We start from the raw sequence: 24194 nt of genomic DNA, 5'->3' as shown, positions 1-24194 counted from the left end.
CCTTCTGCTCCAGATATTCTCATCACTCACCAAATTATTGGTATATTGGAGCTGAGTTGGCCAGCATTACTCAACAAGAAACTATCTTCATTCACCATTTTTATTGTAAAATAATAAGCAGCTGTTATAATTGATTTGTAGCTTCTATAAATGTTTTATTAATTCTAGCTTCTATAAAACAATAATAGGGTTTCTATTGGGCTGGTGACTGAGAAAATACTATGTTAAAAGAGCGAATACTTCTAAATATGTCCAGTTGTGTGATGTTTAAGCCAAAGGAGGGTAAGCTTTCCTTTGTCAAAGAATTATGGTTTATTGGGATTAATACTATTAGATGATCTGATGCCTACCCCTGACAGCACAGTGAACATTATAAATGTAGGATTATAAATGTAGGATTGTGAGTGAAACACCAATACTTAAGACATACTGTGAAATTGGATTCAAGATGTATGAGTCAGTATCTGATGATGTATCTAATCAGAAGGGGAGATATAAATCTTTATAAACAATCACTATATGAGAGAGAAGGTAATTGTATCATGATGATCATCATCATTTTATGTCTACTTTCGAATCTGGTATGGGCTGGACAAGTTATCATAACCTTAGTCAATTCTTATTTGGTGTTACTGACCTCCTAAATGAGATGGAGGACTACATCTTCCTTGTACATTCTGTTTTTGATGTGGTTTGTACTGTTGGAGCCCTTCCAGACATCAACCACTTCACTGAGTGTACTGGGTGCATTTTATCATGGCACCAGTGCTAGAGAGGTTGCCATATCCTTGAAAAGATTAAAGGTTCCTTTTGACCCAGCATTGAACGTGCTCAATCACTAACTACGTTATTAGGTATACTGGATACATTTTCTCATAACAGTAGCATCAGCACTGAGGAATTCTGCCGTATTCTATACATTTTTCTTTATGTTCGTGACTACGTATGAACAAAATTTTTTTTTTTTGTAGACACTTCAGCTGCTGGTGATTTACGCCAAAGAAAGACTACTGAAAATGACACTGACTTAGATACCATTTTACAACATTGCAATCAGATGCAAGGCAAACTGGCTGAGGAAATGCTCATGTTAACAAGAAACCTAAAAGAGAATGTGTCTGCTGCAAGCCGAATTGTCAAAGATGATCTCAGAGTAAGAACCATCTTTATTCCGTCTGTTGGTGGAGGAGGCTAACAAAACTTCTCAACTTTTGGTTTTTCAGCTGCTCAGTTAGGGTCAGTAAATTATTGGTGGTTATTAACTAAACAACATTCTTGAGTAAAGAATTGTCAGTTGAGAAGAAACATTGATGGGTAAAGGCGATGAAGGCTGAGCCTCATGAAAGAGGTGATGATTTACTGTAACATATTTGTATCTCTTTGTGTCTGTGTGTATGTGTGTTTTTGTTGGCTCTGGAAGAAGGAGCAGTGCCTATAGCCTTCGTAGGCTCTCCTAGACTGGCAAGATTGGTGTTATTAATGTTTCTCTTGAACTTTTATAAGTTAACAGCTGTGGGAAATGTATAAGGAGGGAATACCAGTGAATCAACATTTTAGGAAGAAGAGTCTGGGTATAATGGTTAGTGCAGAGCCTAGAAATGAGGTCCCACGCAAGAATGGTGAAGAGGAGAGACAAGTAGAACAGGAATGCCTGAGGTGAGGTAGTATGAATCCAACCAACTCTAAGGTACTGAGGTCATTACAGTAGCAACAAAAAAAAAGTAGAGAGCTGAGACAGTGTGCCCATGGAGTAAGCACACTACATGTCTCTGTCTGCGAATGAATTTATGTGAGTTAGACAGATGTGTGCAGCAGCAGCAGCACCACCACCCTGTGTATAAAAGTAATACACACTTGAGCTATGTAGAGAATTTATCTTCTGGCTCTACAGAAGTCATATTTGTGCTTATTGAGAAAGGACAGATATCCAAAAAACTGGAGAACTTCAATATTAAAGGCAATCTACATTATCTTTTGAGGCATAGAATGTGACTGCAATAAAATGATAATTGGAAGGTCAGAGGAATGGTCTTTCTTGGAATGGGATAACTTCGCATGTTCCCAAAGATCTGGATATAGCTCTGTAGAAAGGGAGAAAATGAAAAGCTTGGGGAGTATAGGAACTAGCTGTGGGAAGCAATGTTTGAGGGTAATGGAAAGGAACACCAACAGGAGCAGTGTCTTTGTTGGCTTGAAATAACTGAAGCTACTTTAGTGTGTGTGTTCATGCAAAATGACAGAAAGGGGATGGGATTGGAGATTTGCTAAGTGTGTGTAGTGTGGAGTTGGCTGCAAAAATGAAACCTTTCTCTTCAGAGGTTACTGCTCACAGAACTATTGTGACTTTGATATGGAATTATAAGGGATGCTGCAAAATTGTTGGAAATTCTTTTTGGTATGGAACTGAAAATATTGGTTACAATTTAGAAATTGGGAAAGATTGAGGTCTGTGTAATGTACAAAGTCATCTTTTATGATTCAAGAGGCTGAAGAGATGCTGGTAGTTGTAAGAGTTCTGACATTTGAGGTAGTGAGGGAGAGAAACTTAAATTAAATGGACATACACATATTGTTATATTTGGGGATGGTCATTTTTTTTTCTTGCCTACTAACCACAAGCAGTATATACTTGTTCATCACTTCAGCTTTATTATTATTATTATTATTATTTTAGTGTCCTTAGTCTGAAATCTTTCGTTACACATGCTGTGACCCCTTCAGCGATTCTCTATCTCGTGTGTTTCCTCCTGTTCTGTTTAGTTCATTCTGTCTTTCTGTGGTGTGCATCCTCATTTGCACATGCATTTGCAACAGCATGGATTTGCTTACTCTTTTTTTTTTTTTTTTTTGTCAAACTGCTAATTTACAGGAACATAAACACACCGGCAATGGTTGTCATATAGTGTTGGGGGACAAAGCCCAACAGACAGACAGGCAGACACACACACACACACAATACACATGACAGGCTTCTTTAAGTTTCTGTGTAGTACTAACTCCACTCACAAGGCTTTGGTTGGTCCAAGATTCTGATAGAAGACTTCTGCCCAAGGTACCTCACAGTGGGACAGATTTTGGAACTGGTGTTGGTGTGTTTATGCCTCCATAACTTAGCTGCTTGGCAAAAGAGACCAATAGAATAAGTACCCAGCTTTAAAAAAGTAAGTCCTGGGATTGATTCATTTGACTAAAAATTCTTCAAGGTAGCACCCCAGCATGGCTGAAACAAGTAAAAGAATAAAAGTATATACATATAAAGATAAAGTTGGAGAGAAAACCTTCTTGCATTTTTGTCATGATCACTTTCAGAGCATTTGTTTAATGCTTACTGTAAAATAATCATTGCTTTTTATGTTCTGATGTTAGTTTCTTTCTGTGCAGATCACTTTATTCCACGGTGGTTGAATTTGTATCGACTTTTACCCTTTTGAAATCAGACCTATATCCAACACTGTATGCTGTAGGAATTCAGAAGGGTGTCTTCAGCAATAGAAATGGCAAGAAATATTTTTTCTGTCTATGGAAATGAAGCTTTAAGAGTCAATCATGCTAAAGATAGTATGGCCAGTTTCACCTGGGAAATTTTTCTCTCACAGCAGAAAGAAAATAAGTGGGTGAGGGGTTAGGAACTAGGTGGGAATGTGAAACTAGGGTAGGGTAGGGGGTTAAGAAGGGAGGATGTGTGTGTATGTGTACATGTATAGGAGTATATCTGTGTTCTGAAATGGGCATAAGAGGGTGGGGTGTGTGTAGAGGTGTACAAATGTTAAAGTGAAGCAGCATGGATTAGTTAAGATGGAATGTGTAATCATCATACTCATTTTACACCTCTTCTCCCATGCTGCATGAGTGGACAGACACAGCATCTTGCCACTTGTCACATCTCCAGCACTGTATCTTGCCACTTGTCACAATCACTTGCCATTTCCTTCACAATATTTTGAGATCAATTTTTGCCACTTCTGCCTGTCTCTCTCAATTTGTGCAAGTTCTTTCCATTAAGATTGCTTGATATTCTTTTCCCCAACTATTATTCTCCTCATGCATAACATATCCATGCCCATGTTGTTCCTCTTCTTGCCCACTACTTCTGATTCCTTTTAATCCTCTCAGCTCACATTGATGAACCCAACACTCATCCTGGTTTAGGAAACATTCAAGGAAACAAACTGGATCTGCCTCAAATAATGTCAGATTTTACTGTGATGTTATCAGCCTGGTGTTGAATGTAATCAGGTGTCAGAAGACGTGGCACCCACTGAGCAGAAATCTTCACCATGCTGAGTTCATTGTGCAGGATATTCTCAACTCTCTCATGGGATATGCTAATAGCATTGGCTATTTGATTTATAGTCAATCGCCTGTCATCCATCACCATGTAGTGAACACAATCAATGATATTTTCTTCAATGGTGGCAGTTGCAGGATGTCCAGACCTTGGGTCATCTTCAAGACTCTCCCTTTTTCTCCTTAATTCAGCTGCCCACTTTCGCACTGTTTATAATACTGGCATCAACCACAACTGTGATTTCACTTGGCTTGATGGATAGATGAGCTTTTATAAAATTAATTGCTTTCTGCTTTTTCCTGTATCATCTTCACTGTTCCTGGCATGTTTCTTACTGCAAATTCCTCTCTACACCATTTGACATTTGGTATTAATTGAATTTTCTGTATTTTCCTGGCATTACAGGAAAATACCAAAATCTGTACTGACTCCTACACATTTTGACCACCAAATTTCATTGATCATTCTGTCAAATTCATACTGTATGAATGCAAACAAATCAGCAGAGTTGAAAATATCTGTACTATTTTAAGGAATAGTATTCACCTTTAAGCATTTTTTTCACTAACATGAAGGCAGCAAGCTGGCAGAATTGTTAGCATACATGGCAAAATTCTTTGTGGCATTTTGTCCATCCTTGCATTCTGGGTTAAAATTCTGCCAAGGTTGACTTTGCCCTTCATTCTTTCAGAGTTGATAAAATGAGTACCAGTTGAGCACTGGAGTTGATGTAATCGGCCTAGCCCCCCTCCCTCAAAATGTCTGGCTTTGTGCCAAAATTTGAAACCAACATATCAGAAATGTCTTCTCTTTGCAGCTTCTTAGTATTGTTTGACAAATGACTGAGACCTTTGGCAATATACTGTGCTTGAGAAAACCTGTCAAACCAAGTGAGATCATAGTCATGGCTAGTTTGTCTCCATGCATTCGAGAGACAATTGGAATTAGTTCTTTTACTGGCTGTGTGTGGTTTTCCAATTTTTTACACAAAAGTAGTTCTTGCTGTCTTTGAAAATATTCAACTGGTTTGTTAATGTTTTCTTTGTTTCATTTCTAAATGTTGGCAAAGTTTGACTGATTTCATGCTTTCATTGGACAGCACACACTGTGGTTTTTCTTTGTCATCATCGTAGCTGTATATAAATCTACATGATATGTATTCATCACAGTATTTACAAGTTTCCCATCTTAAAACTTGAACCTGTATTGGAAAAAATATTGGTTCAAGGTATATCTCTACCTGTTGTTTTAATATTTTTTTCATTTTAATGTATTTCCAATTTTTAACCAGCAGTCCCTAATTAACAGGGATTATATGGTTAGATATATAAAGAACTTTTTTCATTGACGTAGTTAATGCTGTTATGAAGAGAGTAATTCATAAAAGTATATGTATCCTAGTGAGTTTATCCAAATATGTCATGTTCAGATGTAATTCTTTAAATTAATGCTAGTCAAACAGTTATGTGCTGCATTAACATGTGGTCCTTTACATTGATGACACTAGTGCTAAATTTGTAGCTGAGCAGATACACGATGAAATGTCATATATTCCATATTTACAATACACAGTAACAGTTTTGAACCTTGCTGTACTATAATATCTTTGCTAATACAATTGAGTATTAAAGTTCAGGAATCAAACAAACGCACAAGCAGTCATTGTATATTCAGAATGCTTCTATCATATTCTGAGGCCATGTTGAAGTCAATCTTATGGCAGATCTGTGTAAAGTTCCAAACATTATTTTTATCAACCTCATAGAGAGTAATTATACATTTTACACTGTAGACATTTAAAATGTTGAACACAGCTGTTGAGCCCTCAGTGTTACCTTTGCAGACCCATCCCTGGTGGGAACCACTGCTATAGCAGAATAGTCCTGTGTATGCCACAGGATTATAGGAAGAGTAATGGTTGTTTTGGTGCTGTCTTGGAAGGAGAGGTTTTAAGATGTTGTCTTCATTGAAAATATGTGTAATATTTCGTGAGAATGATTGCTCCATCTACAGATTGAAAAATCTTGTGGAAGTTCTGTTACTGGAATATTTTCAGTGTTTAAGTAAGGTGTGTGAATGTATTGTGCCAGATAATGTGAAAAGTAACAGTGCCTAGATTGACAGATTGGAAGGTAGGTCCTTAACTGTGAAGTGATTGTGTCAGACAGTGATCTCAGTCTAGAGGTATGAAAAAAGTGTTGTAGTTACGAGATGAACAGTCATACAAATCTGAGAGTGTAAATCTAACTGTTGGTGAATATCCATTATGGAGGTAGGTGTTGTAAGGTTGGGAGCTGTGAGACAGATAGATTGACATAATTCCTTTAGAGCCAATGACGTGTCAAGTTGTGTCTAAGAGATGGACAGAATAACAAACATGCAAGGGTGGTCATCTGTGTAGCTGTCTGAGTTGGATGATATCAGATTGATAACCTATCAGGTAAGAATGTTATTTTCGTTTATATATCCATACATATATATATATATATATATATTCCCCATCAGGAATTACCACTGAGATGCTTAAAATATTGGGCGGTGTGGGTTATGGTCTTGTCACTCACATCGTAAATCAGGTAGTTCATGAAGGAGTCATACCCAATGATTGGTGTAGCAGCACCATAGTCTACTATAAGAGTAAAGGTGATGCTTTAGATAGAAATAACTACAGGAATGTCAAATTATTGGATCAGGTGATGAAAGTTACAGAGCGGATCATAGCCCAAATAATTAGGGGGTGAGTTAACCTAGATGAGTTGCAGTTTGGTTTTGTGCCAGGCACCACTGATGCTGTATTTCTGGTAAGACAACTGCAGGAGAAATATCTAGCCAAACATAAACCTCTGTACGTGGCTTTTTCTGATTTAGAGAAAGCTTTTGACAGGGTCCTCTGATTCCTTATCTGGCGGTCAATGCGGAAACTGGGGGTAGTGGTTTGTAAAAGCTGTATAAGCCCTGTACAGGGATGCTGTCAGTAAGTTGGGGGCTGGCAACGAGTATAGTGAAGAATTCTGAGTAGAAGTAGGGGTTCATCAAGGATCAGTCCTCAGCCCCCTCTTGTTCATTATAGTCCTCCAGGCAATAACAGGAATTCAAGACAGGCTGCCCCTTGGGAGCTCCTCTATGCTGATGACCTTGCTCTAATAGCTGAGTCACTGCCAGAACTAGAGATGAAGTTTAGGGTGTGGAAGCAAGGTCTAGAATCAAAGGGCCTTAGGGTTAACCTCGCAAAAACCAAAGTCTTAGTTAGTAGGAAGGCTGTCAAATCACAAACCCCTTCAGATAGATGGCTCTGCTTGATCTGTAGAAAAGGCGTCGGTAGAAACTCCATACAATGTACCTGGTGTAAGCTACGAGCACATAAAAGGTGCAGCAATATTAAAGGAAGGTTAACCAGGGAGATAGTCTTTGTATGTGGCAGATGCACAGGGGCAATAAACACTGAAGATGTACAGAAAACAAATCCCATCACATGCCAGGGGGAGAAACTACAAGTAGTTAATAACTTCTGCTACCTAGGCGACCAAGTCTGGGGGGGGGGGTAGTTGCTCTGAGAGTGTAGCGGCTAGAATAAGAATAGCCTGGGCAAAGTTCAGGGAGCTCCTATCTTTGCTGGCAACTAAGGGCCTCTTGCTCGGGATGAAAGGTAGACTGTATGATGCATGTATGTGAACTGCCATGCTACATGGCAGTGAAACATGGGCCATGACTTCTGTGGACATGCGTAGACTTAAATGAAGCTAGTATGATCCGCTGGATGTGTAGTGTCAGTGTGCATACATGACAGAGTGTAAGTGTCCTGAGAGAAAAGTTGGACATAAGAAGCATCAAATGTGGTATGCAAGAGAGACAACTGCACTGGTATGGTCATGTGCTATGTATGGATGAGGACAGCTGTGTGAGGAAGTGCCACTCCCTAAATGTGGAAGGAACCTGTAGAATAGGTAGACCCAGGAAGACATGGGATGAGGTGGGGAAGCATGACCTTCGAACATTGGGCCTCACAGAGGCAATGCCAGGAAACCGAGACCTTTGGAAATATGCTGTGATTGGGAAGACCCGGCAACTAAAGTGAGATCGCAGCCACGCATGTCCGTCCCAGTTAAGAATACCCCGATGCATCGGGCAATATCATGTTCTTGAGAAGACCTTTTGAGTCAAGTAAAACCAATATTGTAGCTGTGGCCAGTGCTCCCTGACTGGCTCCAGTGCTGGTGTGGTGGTATGTAAAAAGCACTATGTGAATGTGGTTGATGCCATTGTCCCCTGATTGGCTCCCGTGCCGGTGGCATGTAAAAAGCACCCACTACACTCTAGGAGTGGTTGGTGTTAGGAAGGGCATCCAGCTGTAGAAACATTGCCAGATCAGATTGGAGCCTGGTGCAGCTGCTGGCTCTCCAGACCTCAGTCAAACCGTCCAACCCATGCCAGCATGGAAAACGGACGTTAAACGATGATGATGATGATGATATATATATTATTGTTCTCTAAAATAATTCTTGTTCATACTGTTGTCTAAAATAATTCTCTCTTCTACGTGTGGCTAAATATTTCTTTGTACTGTCATCTTTGTATTTTCATTGTTTTTTAGCTACATATATATTTCATACTATTCTTGTTAGTACTGTTCTCTAAAATAATTCTTTCTTGTTCATGGATGCAATGGCTACTTACTGCTATTTCTACTTCCTAGGGCAAAACTGCCATCTTTGTATATTTCCGGCTGTCATGAATATAAGGGACCTCTGCGCATGTCCCCCTTTATCAGACTTTCACACAGCTTATTCCAAGTGTTTGGTTGTTGATGGCACTTGAAAATATGCACAGCTAAGCAAAAAATTTCTCTCGTGTTTTAATCACTTTATTCATGCAGTCATTCATCTAACCCACATCATTGCTGACCTGTACTTTCATAAACTGTAAATATTTATATTAATTCTTCAAATAAAATTATAATCTCTCCCTCGAAAATAATCCTTTCCTTGTTTCTCATTATGGCTAAATATTTCTTTCTACTGTCTCCTGGCCAAATATTTTCATATTTTCATAGTTTCTTGACTACATATATACTTTGGACTGTTCTCTAAATAATAATTCTTGTTCATGGTTGTGCCCACCCTTTCCCGCCCCCACCACCAATACTGGAAATCTTGTTTCTCTTACCGGACATTCTGCATACAAGAGGTAAGGTGGGGAGGGTCCTCAGCCAGAGCCCTCACAAGCAAAGCACATAGGTATAAAATCTTCTGGGAAGGTAACAGTGACGGAGTAGGGGTGTGGGCATATTTCTTGCAGAGAAATGGGTGGATAAGGTCATAAAGGTACTCAGGGTGTGCGATAGTGTACTTAAACTCAGGTTAGTTTTGCAGAATAGTATAGCTACAATTATCTCTGTCTGCACTTCACAAGCGGGCCTACCAATGAAAGAGAAGGATTGCTTTTATGATATTCTTCTGCAGGCTACCTCAAAGATGATTGACAATGATCTCATCTTTGTGGCTGGAGATTTTAATGGGCATATTGGACAGCTACCTGGTATCTTCCATTGTGTACATGGGGGACATGGAATTGGTTCCTGAAACAAAGAGGGAACTAGGCTCCTGGAGTTCTGTGATGCAAATGGCCTATTGATCTCCAACACTAACTTCAGGAAGCCAGTTAGCCACCTGATAACCTATCAATCAGGTGACTCTGCTAACCAGATTGATTTAATTCACACCAGACAGTGGGATGCATGGTTGCTCTTAAATACAAAGACCCTCCCTGGTGAAGAATGTACCCTTCAGCATAGACTAGTCATTAGTGACTCCAGGCCAAAAGGATGCCAAGAAGCAGACCAATCTGGAAAAGAAGGATTTGGAAGCTTAAGGACCCTTCACATGGCCAGGGATATCTTCACTGAGAAATTTGATTTGAGGGAGAAGGAGCTACAGACTTGTGACATAGAAGGCAACTGGAAATTCCTGCAAGAAAGCTTGCTGAGCACCACATACCAAATCTGTGGCTGGTGCAAAGTACCTTCCAGACCTAGGGTAATGTGGTGGTGGAACAATACTGTAGACAAGGCCATTAGAGCAAAGAAACAGGTCTGTGAGAGTGGGGGTAGCAGGGAATTGCATTGACTAGCCAGAAGGGAAGCTAGGTGACAAGTATATATAGCCAGGGGAGAAGCAGAAAAGAAGTTCGCCTATGTTCAGTGTCATGAGGACCAAAGAACTGAAGTATTTCAGATTGCAAGACTGTATGTGAGAGAAAATTGTGATGTCTGTTATATTTCCCTCGGGTGACTCGCAGAGATAATACAACGAGTTATACAAATTTAAATATTACATTTATTATTCAATTACATACAAAGAACGCACTCACCCAATGTTCGTTATGAATAAACAAAAGTCATGTCTGCCATATATATCTCAATGACATTTTACTACGACAGTCCCACAAGACAACAACAATGAAACAATGAACTCAGACGAACCACATGACACACGGAACGTCAGACGAATTACATATCTAACAGTCCATATAACACCTCCCCACTGAAATTGATGCTACACAAGAAGTATCAACAGCAAAGTCTCTCTTGGGTTTTACGGGTTCTCTTGGACCGTCTTGGGTTGTCTGGTCCATACTCTGGAACGGGTAACATGGTCTTGGGTCTGGTTTGTCTTTGTGTTAGTGGCACTGTTTCTGAGATCTCCATCGGGTGATCTGTTGCAAATTCAAATACAGTGTTTTCTGCATCACCAGGTTCATTGTCTTCCTCAGTTGTGTACCGCGGTCGCAGCTGTTCCCAGTGTCGTCTCCACATCGGGCCATGAGGTATGACCTTCACGTTAAAGCAGCGAGTACCCAATGACTTCTTAATGATTGCTGGTACCCATCGGGGATCTTTGTCTCAGCGAGGTCCATAGTATAGTGCATACACAGGATCTCCGGCCTTGTACTGCCTGATAATTTTAGCGACATCAGCCGAGCCAGGAGTCACCTGAGACTTATGTGCTTCTTTAGACTGTTTGCCTTGAGCAATGTGTGTTGGCGATGGCAGCAGAGAATCAATCCTTGTTCGTATCTGCCGGTTATTCAAAAGTTCACTTGGAGAGAATCCACAGGATGTTGGTGTTCTCCGGTACTGCATCAAGAATTCTTGAAGTGCTCGTGTCGGTGGAAGAGAAGACTTCCTCAGAGCTTGTTTGAAGGTCTGCACCAAACGTTCCGCTGCTCCGTTGGTAGCTGGGTGGTAAGGTGCACCTGTCAGGTGTGTGATCCCGCGTTCTTTGCACCAGCTCTGGAACTCCTCAGACGTAAAAGTTGGTGCGTTATCGGTGACCAGTGTGTGAGGAAATCCGAAGTGCGCAAAGTCTTCCTCAAGCAGATTTAAAGTGGCTTTGGAGGACGTAGAGGAAGTAGGATGAATGCATGGGTACTTGGAATAAGCATCTGTGATCACCAGCCAATCTCTACCCATAAAATTTATTGCATGGTCCAGATGTAAGCGGCTCCATGGCTTTTCTGGTAACATCCATGGGTGAACTGGAGGCTTAGATGGCTGCCTTTGATGTTCGTTACATGAATCACATCGTCGACTGGCTATCTCTATAGCAGCATCGATACCAGGCCAATAAACAGCAGTTCTTGCTAGTTGTTTCATGCGTTCCATGCCAAAATGTCCAAGATGCAGAAGATTGAGGATCTTTGGCTGCAAGCTATGTGGAATCACAACTCTAGATCCATGTATAAGGCATCCATGACAGATACTAAGTGAGTTTGATAACTTACGGAACTTGTTGACTTCGTCATTGATCTCCATGTTCTTTGGTGGCCAGCCTTCACGGACGTAGCGCATCACTGTAGATATCACTAGATCTTTCCCTGACTCTTGACGGAGGACGTTAGCATCCACAGGTTGGACTTGAATACTAAGAGCTTTGATGGCACACACCATGTCTATGTCTTCACCATTTTCCTTTCTGTCAAAGTCGTTATCATTACCGAATGGCAAGCGACTGAGGGCATCAGCATTGCCATGATCTGCTGATTTCCGATATTCAATGGTGTAGTTAAACTGGTTCAGCCACAGGGCCCATCATGCTAGTCTGTTAGCAGCGAGAAGTGGCGTCCCTTCCTTCAGACTGAATAGTGATGTCAGTGGCTTGTGGTCAGTCACGAGTATAAATTTACGACCTTACAAATACTGGTAAAACTTCTGCAAGCCAAATATGATAGCCAGGGCTTCCTTTTGAATTTGGCTGTAGTTACGCTGTGCAGAAGTGAGAGTCTTGGACATATTGGATATTGGGCGCTCGCTTCCATCAGGATAGCGGTGAAACAGGACTGCTCCAATACCAACGTTTGATGCGTCACAAGCCAGTCCCAAAGTTTTGTTTGGATCGAAGTGTATCAGAACTTGACTCGATGAAAGTACATTTTTCAAGTGATCAAAAACTGACTGTTCCTCATCTCCCCACTTCCAAATAGTTGACTTTTTCGTAAGGCAATAGAGTGGCTCTGCTATACTGGCTAGGTTTGGGATAAACTTTCCATAAAACTGAACTGAACCTAGGAAAGATTTCAAGCTTGATTCGTTCGTTGGAGATGGCATCTTTAAGACTGCTTCGACTTTGGATCCCTTTTTGATCCCTTCAGTCGACAAAATGTGTCCAAGGTATTCTACACTGGGTAGTGCAAACTGGCACTTTTCACGGCGACATCTGAGTCCATTGTCGCTTAGACGTGTGAGCAGACACTTTAGGTTGTTTAAGTGACTGTTTGCATCTTTCCCACTGACGAGCATGTCATCCTGGAAGACGGCCACTCCAGGTAGATCATGGGTCAGGTTTTCCATGATCTTCTGAAAGTAACCAGGTGCTGACTTGATTTCGAAAGGGAGTCGTTGTTGCAGGAGTACTCCACGGTGAGTGCTGAGTGCGAGTCTGCGTTGACTTTCTGGAGCCAGTTTGATCTGATTATAGGCATCAGCAAGGTCTATCTTTGTATATCTGAATCCACCTCCGAGTTTCTGCATCAGTTCAGCAGGGAGTGGCATTGGATGACGGTGATCAGCAAGTTGGTCATTAATTCCCACAGAGTAGTCACCACAAATCCGTAGTTTGGGCTTCAGGTTGCTTGAAGTGTGTGCTTTACGAATCGGTACCACTGGCGTTCCGTATTCGTTGAACTGGACTGGCTTCCAGATTCCCATGGCGATGCATTCTTCGTAACCTTTGGCCAGGTCATCACGAAGAGCAAATGGGACCGGACGTGCCTTGTGAAAGACTGGTGTTGCGTCCGATTTGAACTTCACTTCCAGTTCAAAGTTCTTGAGACATCCCAATTCTTGCTTGAAAAGATCTGGAAATTCATCACACATGTTGTGACAATCTTGCTGCAGGGAAGCATAGGGCTCACTTGAGGTCTTTGGGTATATCCCTTCTGCACCTTCCCTCTTAGCTTGGCTGTCTATGCTTTTCAAACCTAGAGCAGTGTCTACGGAAATTCCCAGAGTCTGGATAGCATTCCGACCCAGCAAATTAAGATCAGAGATCTTGGTGACTATGTAAGGTATAAGATTCTGCTTACCAGTTGTCGGATCCTTGGTTTGGCCCATGAAAGTTCCTAGAACAGGCAGGTTGTGGCTTGCTGGCAGATTCATAGCGATGCTTGACATCTTGCAGCTTTGGTCTTCCAAGTTGTTTCCAGACTGACAAGGAAACAAAATTGCCTGTAGTAGCAGTGTCCAATTCCATTGTGAACAGTCTGTTCTGGATTGTTACTGGCACAATTAAACTGTGAGTGTCTCGGGAAACTTCACCTAGGATCGCCTTGACTAGCTCAGCTTTTGTGATTCTTTTCACGGGAGTTTGTGAATGGCCATTGCGTTGCTGATTTTGTTTTTTCCTACACACCGCTTGCAAATGACTTTTTTTGTCACAAAAATGACATTTGGTTTCCCTGAAAGGACAGTCTGTTGCTTTGTGGGCCTTTCCACATCGGTAGCATTTTTCCTGGTTTGTGGAATAAGACTGCTGATGGCTCTTTTGAAGACTCTTATTCCTGTTCTGCTGGACCTTGTACACCTGCTTGGTTTTGGAACCGTATACAGTTTCTTTTGCAACCTTTGCTGCGTCTTCAGTCTCAATGGCAACCTGGACAGCACGGGCAAAATCTAGTTCTGAGTCTTTTATCTTAAAAAGCGCCTTCAGAACCGCTTCATTGTTAACCGAACATATGAATCTCTGTCTCAGAGCTTCATCCTGTGGGTTGGTGATCGCTGGAAAATCACAGGTAGCTGCATCCTGGCGTATACGTGCTGCCAGCTCCTGGAGAGTTTCGCCTGGCTTCCGCTGCATATCACTCCAAAACTTGAAACGCTCTCTCACAATGAAAAGTTTTGGGTCGAACTGTTCCTTCATGAAGTCAACGATTTCGTCCATTATCAAGTTGTTGATATCTTTAGGCGGATTTTGTTGGGTAGCCAGATTAGCAAGTTGTTTGTAAACAGTAGCAGTCTGATTGGTCAGGAACACTTGTGCCATGCGTTTTTCAGGTACAGCATTAGCAGCCACAAACGTACGGAATCTTGACCAGTAATCAGGCCATAGTTCTGTCGTAGAATCAAATGCTGCAAATGGTGGAATCGACACTGTTGTTGAAGCAGCTGAAAAATAGCCACTAGAATCGCCTTCAACTTGTCGAGCACCAAACAGTTTTAACAGAGCGTCCATATCTCTCTGATGTTGTTGCATTTGCTTGTCCATTTGTTCCCTAAACAATTTAATAAGTTCTACTGTCTGTTTTTCAGCCATTGTTATTACGATGAATAATTTTACGGTAAAGTAAGTATGTATCCTACCGGCGACGCCAATAAACTCTATTATATTTCCCTCGGGTGACTCGCAGAGATAATACAACAAGTTATACAAATTTAATTATTACATTTATTATTCAATTACATACAAAGAACGCACTCACCCAATGTTCGTTATGAATAAACAAAAGTCATGTCCGCCATATATATCTCAATGACATTTTACTACGACAGTCCCACAAGACAACAACAATGAAACAATGAACTCAGACGAACCACATGACACACGGAACGTCAGACGAATTACATATCTAACAGTCCATATAACAATGTCATAGGAGAGAAATGTGTCCACGTGGATGATGGTGCACTTTTAATGTCTGCAAAGAAAGAGGCTTGGAGATGCCATTTGTTGAACATGGAGAATGAATGGGAAGAGGAAAGTCTGGCAAATGCTGACCCAATTGACGGACCAGCTACCCGAATCAACAGTACCCTGTAGATAAAACAATTAAGGATATGAAGACAGGGGAAGCCCTTGGCCCATCAGGAATCACCACTGAGATGCTTAAAATATCTGACAGTGTGGGTTATGGTCTAGTTACCAGTATTGTAAATCAGGTAGTTCATGGAGGATTCATAACCAATGACTGGTGTAGCAGCACCATAGTCAACTGCTACAAAGGTAAAGGTGATGCTTTAGACAGAAATAATTACAGGGGTATCAAATTGCTGGATCAGGTGATGAAAGTTACGGAGAGGGTCATAGTCCAACTAATTAGTGAGAGTGTTAACCTAGATAAGATGTAGTTTTGTTTTGTGCCCGATAGAAGCACCACTAATGCTATATTTCTGGTAAGGCAAATGCTATATTTCTGGTAAGGAACTAGGAAGATAGATTTTGTGTGTGGCAGATGCACAGGGGCAATAAAAACCAAATATGTACAAAAAAAACAGATTCCATCACATGCCAGGGGGAAAAACTATAAGTAGTTGATAGCTTCTGCTTCCTAGGCGACCAAGTCTGTAGTGGGGGTAGATGTTCTGAGAGTGTAGCTGCTAGAATAAGAATAGCCTAGGCAAAGTTAAGAAAGCTCTTACCTCTGCTGGCAGCAAGGGGCCTCTTGCTAAGAGTGAAAGGTAGATTGTATGATGCATGTGTGCAAGCTGCCATGCTACACAGCAGTGAAACATGGGCCATGACTGCTATGGACATGCGTAGGCTTAAAAGAAATGAAGCTAGTATGATTTGCTGAATGTGTAATGTCAGTGTGTATACATGACAGAGTGTAAGTGCCCTGAGGGAAAAGTTTGACATGAGAAGCATCAGACGTAGTGTGGAAGAGAGACGGCTGCGCTGGTATGGTCAAGTGTTATGTGTGGATGAGGACAGCTGTGTAATGTGTCAAACCCTAACAGTGGAAGGAACCTGTGGATTAAGTAGACCCAGGAAGACATGGGATGAGGTGGAGAAGCATGATCTTCGAACGTTGGGCCTCAGAGCCAATGACACGATACCGAGGCCTTTGGAGATATGCTGTAATTGAGAAGACCCAGCAAGTAAAGTGAGATCGCAGTGGTGGCTGATGCCAATGTTGCATTTAATGTTGCTTGAAGTGTCGAGCAATATTATGTGCTTGGGAAGACGTGTTGAGTCAAGTGAAATCGAAATTGTAGTCGTGGCCAGTGCTGCCTGAGTGGCACCTGTGTTAGTGACATGTAAAAAGCACCATTCAAGTGTGGGTTGATGCTAGTGCAGCCTGACTGGCTCCCCATGCCGGTGGCATGTAATAAGCACCATGTGAACATGGTTGATGCCAGAAGCCCTTGACTTGCTCTTGTGCCGGTGGCATGTTAAAAGCATCATGTGAATGTGGTCGATGCCAGTGCTCCTTGACTGGCTACCATGCTGGTGACACGTAAAAAGCACTGTCTGAACATGGTCGATGCCAGTGATCCCTAGCTGGCTCCTGTGCTGGTGGCACGTAAAAAGCACCATACAAATGTGGTTGATGCCAGTGCCCCCTGACTGGCACTTGTGCCGGTGGGACGTAAATAGCACCCACTACACTCTCGGAGTGGTTGGCATTTGGAAGGGCATCCAGCTGTAGAAACCTTGCCAGATCAGATTGGAGCCTGGTGCAACCCACTGGCTTGCCAGTCTTCAGTCAAACCATCCAACCCATGCTAGCATGAAAAGTGGATGTTAATGATGATTATGATATATATATATATATATATATATATATATATATATACATACATATATATATATATACACACACATACACATATGCACACGTGCATGCGCACACACACACACATGTATCCAAGGATTAAGAAGCAAACTGTAATATATATATATATAAAACTGTCAGGGACAATAATGGTTTATTGAGACAGAAAGTTCTTTCTTTTACTCTTTTATTTGTTTCAGTCATTTGACTGCGGCTATTCTGAAGCACCACCCTTAGTTGAACAAATCGACCCCAGGACTTATTCTTTGTAAGCCGAGTACTTATTCTATCAGGGTCTTTTGCCAAACCGCTAAGTTACGGGAGATGTAAACACACCAGCATTGGTTGTCAAGCAATGGTGGAGGGACAAACATAGACACAGATTTTTTTTCGTATTGAAGTATGATAAATTGAAGAAAGTTCTTTTTTATATTTCACAGTAGATAACCAGGGTTGCCAGGTATGCAAATAAGAATACAAGAGTTAAGGAATGGAGTAGACAAGATTCGGGTTTCATAGTGAGCAGAACTTTGAAAGTGGTAAATATCCAAGTGAGATTGCATACTGCAAGCTACTCTTCAGGTCAAGGATATCTTGATTATATATATATGTGTGTGTAGTATAATGTTGGGACTCAGATGTATAGTATAATATAAGGTCATCTACACAGCTCGCTTTTCAGTTTAGCTGTGTTGTGTAGTGGTGGGACTGTCTAACAGATAGACATACACACATTTCAACTTAACTTTGTAGTGTAATGGAGAGACTGTATGTGACAGGCAGGCCCATCAGTTTAGCTGTTGTGTAATGAATGGTGTAGCTGTGTGACAGACAGACAGTAAGACATCCTCTGTCAGTCTAGTTATGTAGCCAAGATGATTGCCTTCCCCTCCCTTGCCTGCTCTTTCTTCTCTCCTCCTCTCTCTCTCTCTCCATCCAATAATATCTCAATTTAGTTCAAGTTCAATAAATCATCTGAGACAAACTGACTACTGATATCATCTCTCTTTCTCTCTCTCTCCTTCTCTCTCACTGGCTTCTGTGTCTGTAAAGGGTGTACATGTTTGTGAGTCTGTACATGTATAGTATAGATGATGTGTATGGATACATGTGTGTGTTGATTTATATTTATGTATACTGTGTATGTCTGTAGGTAGTGCTCTGTGTGAGTACTTGTGTGTATAGTATATATGCACAATGTTTGTGTATGTGTGTAAATATACATGTATGTATATATCATGAACTGTGCAATCTTCATTGTGTGACTATATATGTGTATATGTTGTCTGCACTTTGTGTACATTCAATGTTAGACATGTGCATGTTTGCATGTGTATGCTATAACTACATTTACTCTGATACATGTCTACTTTCTATACAACAGTGTGAGTGGATGTATGGACACTTATAACATCTGTGTGAGAAAATGTATCATTATGATTAGGTCATTTTATAGTTGATCCAAAGCTTTTATTATTAGTTTTGTGCCTCAAATGTGAGAGTTTTGCAACTGCACCTAGATTAGTCAGCGACACCTCAAAATTATTGTGGAACTCTGGTTAAAAAGCATTATATTTAACAGCCACACATCAACATCCGATAAATCCTCTTAATCTGTCTTACGCATTTATTTTATTTATTTTTTCATTTTGACCCTAAATCTCATTTCACCATTGTTCAAAGTCTAGTGCTATAGAAACACCTACAATTGTTGGCAAAACCCACCTAAACATTGTTAGTGGTACTTGTGTAAAAAAAAAAGGCTTGCTGTGGTCTGAGGGAATTGGTTAATATGTAGTTAAACAAACCCCCACACAGCTGTTTTGCCTTTGTTTCTTCATTGTTATTAACAGCAGTCCAGACATTTGTGTTCTTTATTTAATTTATTTATTTATTGTTTATCATTCACAGTAGTCAGAAATGTTTTAGGCTTGTGTTTTGACTTGATGTTGATAAACTCATGTTTTGAAGTGTTTTGTGTGTGTGTGTGTATACGTTAGGGGTAGTGATGTTTCTTAAACAGTTATCTTCTTGTGTTGTTCCCTCTTCTTTTTATTCTCCCCTCTATGCTTCTCACTATCTACAATCCAAGACATTGTCTACTTCATCCATTACCCACAACATCACCACAGTCATCACTATAGCTACAGACTTTTATTAATTCTGATCCCTGCCATCAGCTGTAAGTCTTGTCTTGTCTTTTATTCTAAGGGAACCACAATTATATAAATTAAAGTAAGAACTGGTCTTTCCCCTTCCTACCCAGCTTGTTGACAATCAGTTTGAGTCCTGAATGCTTAGTCAGCTTGTTTTATCTTATTAAATACGGGTGGTGTGGGGTTGGGGTTAGTGTGTGTTTCTGAACCTGAATGTATTGGGAGGGGGGGCAGTGGATGTGAGGGGGGTATCATTCAGTGGCTGGAGTCTGAGTGAGTTAGTCATTCAAAGATATCCAGTAACTTATAATAGCCTCTTTGGAACTCCTGTCTCTACATAAGTCTTTCACACACGATCTCTACATAGATGTTAATACACACATGTACAATTGAGTACATATTTATTTGAAAATACCCACATAAAACACACTTTAATTTTCTCATTTACACATTTTTTACACACACACACCAGTTTGTGTTGAAGAGTAGCTGTCTGAATGTAAAATCCTTTGCTCTGGTGTACGTTGTATTGTCACTGCTCTGTATAGCTATTTTAGTTATAGTTCAATTGGATAAACCTACTTAATCCATACAAATGAAAATGTGACAGTAGATGAACATAGAGAAGTGTATTAACTACAATGAATTTACTAACACAAATTAAGTAATGTCTGGTGTCAACTTTTGAGGGCAAATATTCACCAAGGAAACATACTGATTACTGTCTCATGATGATAAGTTCAGTTCATCATCATATCATCATCATCATCACCATCGTCATAGTAATTATTGATCACTTTGTACCCTACAATAAATGAACTTTTTTGAATTTAGAGCCTATTTTTGTTTTTATTAGTCTACCTAGAAGAGATGACTGCCCAACAATAGTAGTCTAATGGTAAGTTTTAAGGTGTGAATATGTAGAGCTACAACAAATGCCCTCACTAATATTTTATTTATCAGCCCTGGAAGGATGTAAAGAAAAATTGTGCTTAGCAAAGATGGGATGAAACAAATACAATGCATTTAATCTGACTCTCTAATGATTCTATCTATGGGATGTGTTAATTTAGTTCTTTGATGTTGTTTACAAATACAATGCTAAGTGGATTGTGTGCCAAACTGCTGGAAGAACAGAAAACTAAAATCAATAACAAGACATATTAGAACTGAGCCCTTTTGTCACTGACCCACTTGAGACTAAGAAAAATTTAGTTACTTCGAAATACACAGTTATTTACTGAATTAAGTAAAATACATAAATGATATTTTGTTAGAAATATGGTCTCAGAAGGTTAAGCATCTTACTCAAACATGTTAGGAAATATCAATAATAAATTTCAATTCAATACTTATTGGTTTTGGTAATCCAATCTTTTATCAGTTTGGTCTATCATTTTGTTTCTATACCTTTAGCTTGCTGTAGGCACATCATGTTGCTGTATGAGTTTTCTCCCTTCTCAATGCAATACAATGTGCCTGCAGCTACAGGAGAGATTAACTCATACAGTGACATGATGTGCCTAAGCATACTAAGGTTTACTGGGTCCAAACTGTTTAGTTTCTTGAATCATCCATTTTTAATTTGCTATGATTTCTTTGTGAAAATACATCTATACCAACAGTAACAATGCAGTAATTATACTAGACAATAATGTTTTTGTTCCTCCCAAGTTGAATAACAAAAGAAAAAAAGAAAAGTGGTGCTTAGATTGACTGTATTTGTAATTTCTTTAATAAATTAATAAATAACCAATCTGTTTTGTGGTCTTACAATAGCTTGTTCTTTAATTTCAGTTTCACTTTTTTCTTTGTTTTGCAGACCATTTCTGATAGTTCACACTTGGCAAGCTCCAACTTTGATAAGCTAAAAGTACAAACAGAACATTTGGAAGCACACACTAACTCTTGTACCTGGTGGGTGTGGCTTATGATTGCTGCTGTGACGTTGACTTTTCTTTGGATGATAATATTTATTCGAATATTTTCAAAATAATTTCTGATTGAGTTACTAAACAACATCTTTACTGTTACTAAACTATAATGTTTTTGTTCCTCCCAGCCATCACCAGTTATCAAAGTTGGGCTGCTTGTAAATAATGGGCTTTTGAGCAAAATTACAAGTACCAGATTTTCGGCATACATGGTTTGGAGAAATTTAAACAATAATACCATTACGTATTGTTATACAATACACACACACATACATTTTGACATAACTGTCTGTTGTTGTTATACACTGCTGGTTATTATGCACTTCCTTGCATTGTTGCTTTCGAATGACACCACTCTACTGGCTAGACAAGCAACCCAATACATATATATCAATGTTTTAACATCCACTTTCCCATGCTTGCATCAGTCAGGTGTGATATGTTGAGACAAATTTCCTACAGCCAGACGACCTTCCTGTTGCCAAACCCTACCTGTAGTAAGGTAATATTTCTCCATGACCAAATATGTCTCTGACTGGAAACAATAAACACCACTTCCATAATGGTGCCACTTGCAATTATCATGCAATCTCAAGGCAGGAGGCAGTAGCACACACATACAGGCATGCACATACATACATACATATATATACATGCATATAATTAAAAGGGAAATCCTGAAAAACTATAAAAACACCTCAAAAAACAACCTACTAAATATGAAATTCCAGGTTAAGAAGATAGTAGAAAGATTACATTTCAAAGATAGAACAGACCTCTACCTCCCTAGAACTCCTAGAATTAACCTGAAGGGCCCTATGCCTAAATTCACTACTTATCCATTACTTATATGCCCCTCAAAGTCAGATATAGGTAGACTTAGGAATTTTATCATTAACAAATATATACCCAAGCTTAGAAATGAAAATAAACTTAACTCATGGTCTAGTTTATATGAGATAATTGATTGGTTCACTGATGTTAAGAATAAAGTTCATACATTTAGAGATATCAAATTACAATGCATCCATTAACCCAATTCTATTCAACAAAGCATTAATATTCATGATGAGAAGCTCAAGTTTATCTAAAGAAGAAATTGACATTATATTGATGGTCAGAAAGTCTATAATCGAATTTGATGAAATATTGGGATAGGGAAGATGGGCTTGATCAGTTCAACATTACCATGGGATTGAGCAGTTCTGCTCAGGTAATGAACTTAGTAGGTGTATATGTGTGTGTGTGTATATATATATATATATATATATATATGACCATTTTCTATCTATCTGTCTCTCTCTTGTTGCTCACATGTGACCATTGTCCATTTTTTTTTTGTCACGTGACCATCTTTCTTTTCTTGCACGGATGTTCAAAAGACTGGTTGTGTTTTTTCTCTCTCTTCAATCTTTTCTCTTTACAAAGAAAATATTTCTCCCAGTATTCACTGTTTTCCTCTCGTTCTGGTCTAACGACTCTCCATGTTTCTTTTCACTCTGTTTCCTTGTATGTCTCCACTGTCCTGTTTTTGTTCCCAACTTTGACCCTCCATAAATCCAAAATTTTATTTTAGAATTTATGGGAGCATCCGTCTTTGAAGACTCATATTATCATTGAATGCTCGAAATGAGGAGCAGATAGACAGCCGACAACTGATGAAGGGTCCTTTCTCTGTGTTTACTCGTCCTGTTTTCCATTTTTTGTTTTACTTCGTTTACGTATTGAACTTATTTGTTTATGTATTTCATGTTGTTTACACCATTGGTAACATCCTGTACTCATATATGCATATATATATATATATATATATATATATATATATATATATATACATACACACACACATATCTCAAAATAGTGAAAACATGAAAGATGTGTTGGACTGAGATTTAATGTGAATGTATTGTATATAATGCTGTAATAAACAAGTTTTTGAGGCTGTATAATTCTCTGTTCTTATTCATAATGTATGTATATATTGGGCTGTATAGTATACTACAACAATTTATAGTTGGATGAAGCTTTAATTTATAGTTTAAGGGATATTGAGGAGTTATGCAGATTGAAAGAGAATAGGAAAAAAAAAGAATGGAAAAATATTACTTCTCTATTCTCCTTTCTAAGTATCTGCGTGACTCCTAATTATTACTTACACTATAAACCAAAGCTTCATACAAATGCCAATTTTGTATTATTTTAATTCTGTCTGATGAAGTTCTAATAGATGTCTTACATTTTTTTTCTACATGAACACTTTTGTAACTCCTATTTGTAAATGAAACATGTGTAATGGGAAAACTTCTCTTTTAATATATATTTGGACATGTGTGTGTGTATATATATATATATATATATGCATATGTCTGTATATATGTGTGTGCATATATGTATACATATTCGCAAATATAAATGTGAGTGCATGCGTACATATGCTATTACACCTTCTTTCCTCCTCTCCTATTCCTACCTATCACGTCTATTTATAGTAATTTGATGTCCTTATATTCTTCCCTTCACCTCAACTTTTACTACCAAAACTACTACTCATTTTGGTATCACTCCACCCATACCTTTTTTCTACCCATCCCTTAATGCAGCTGTTATATCACCCCTACTCACATATCTCTCATTCTTTTACTCCTTATCTTCTCATCTCTTCCTATCCCTCTCCCATCCTCCCATCACATTATCTTGACCACTAACTAACACTCCCTTTCTCACTTCTTTCACCCTTCACTTTTCTTTGTTTTTTCTCTCCCTATTTTCTTT

General features: G+C 39.4%; 1 protein-coding gene across 1 annotated transcript in view; it reads left to right on the top strand.

Annotated features, from left to right (window-relative positions):
• LOC106875434 (vesicle transport protein USE1) overlaps window positions 1-23371 on the top strand; it is a 33581-nt gene extending 10210 nt beyond the window's left edge. The window contains exons 5-6 of the mRNA XM_089363644.1: window positions 972-1153; window positions 21311-23371. Coding sequence (XP_089219770.1) covers window positions 972-1153; window positions 21311-21484 — 356 coding nt within the window. The 3' untranslated portion in view covers window positions 21485-23371. The remainder of the gene's footprint in view (window positions 1-971; window positions 1154-21310) is intronic.
• Window positions 23372-24194: the final 823 nt, after the last annotated feature.

Source organism: Octopus bimaculoides, chromosome 15 (genome assembly GCF_046866305.1).
Source record: "Octopus bimaculoides isolate indiv1 chromosome 15, ASM4686630v1, whole genome shotgun sequence".
NCBI lineage: Eukaryota > Metazoa > Mollusca > Cephalopoda > Octopoda > Octopodidae > Octopus > Octopus bimaculoides.
Note: the sequence above shows the minus strand (reverse complement) of the source record. Positions and strands in the feature narration are given on the sequence as shown.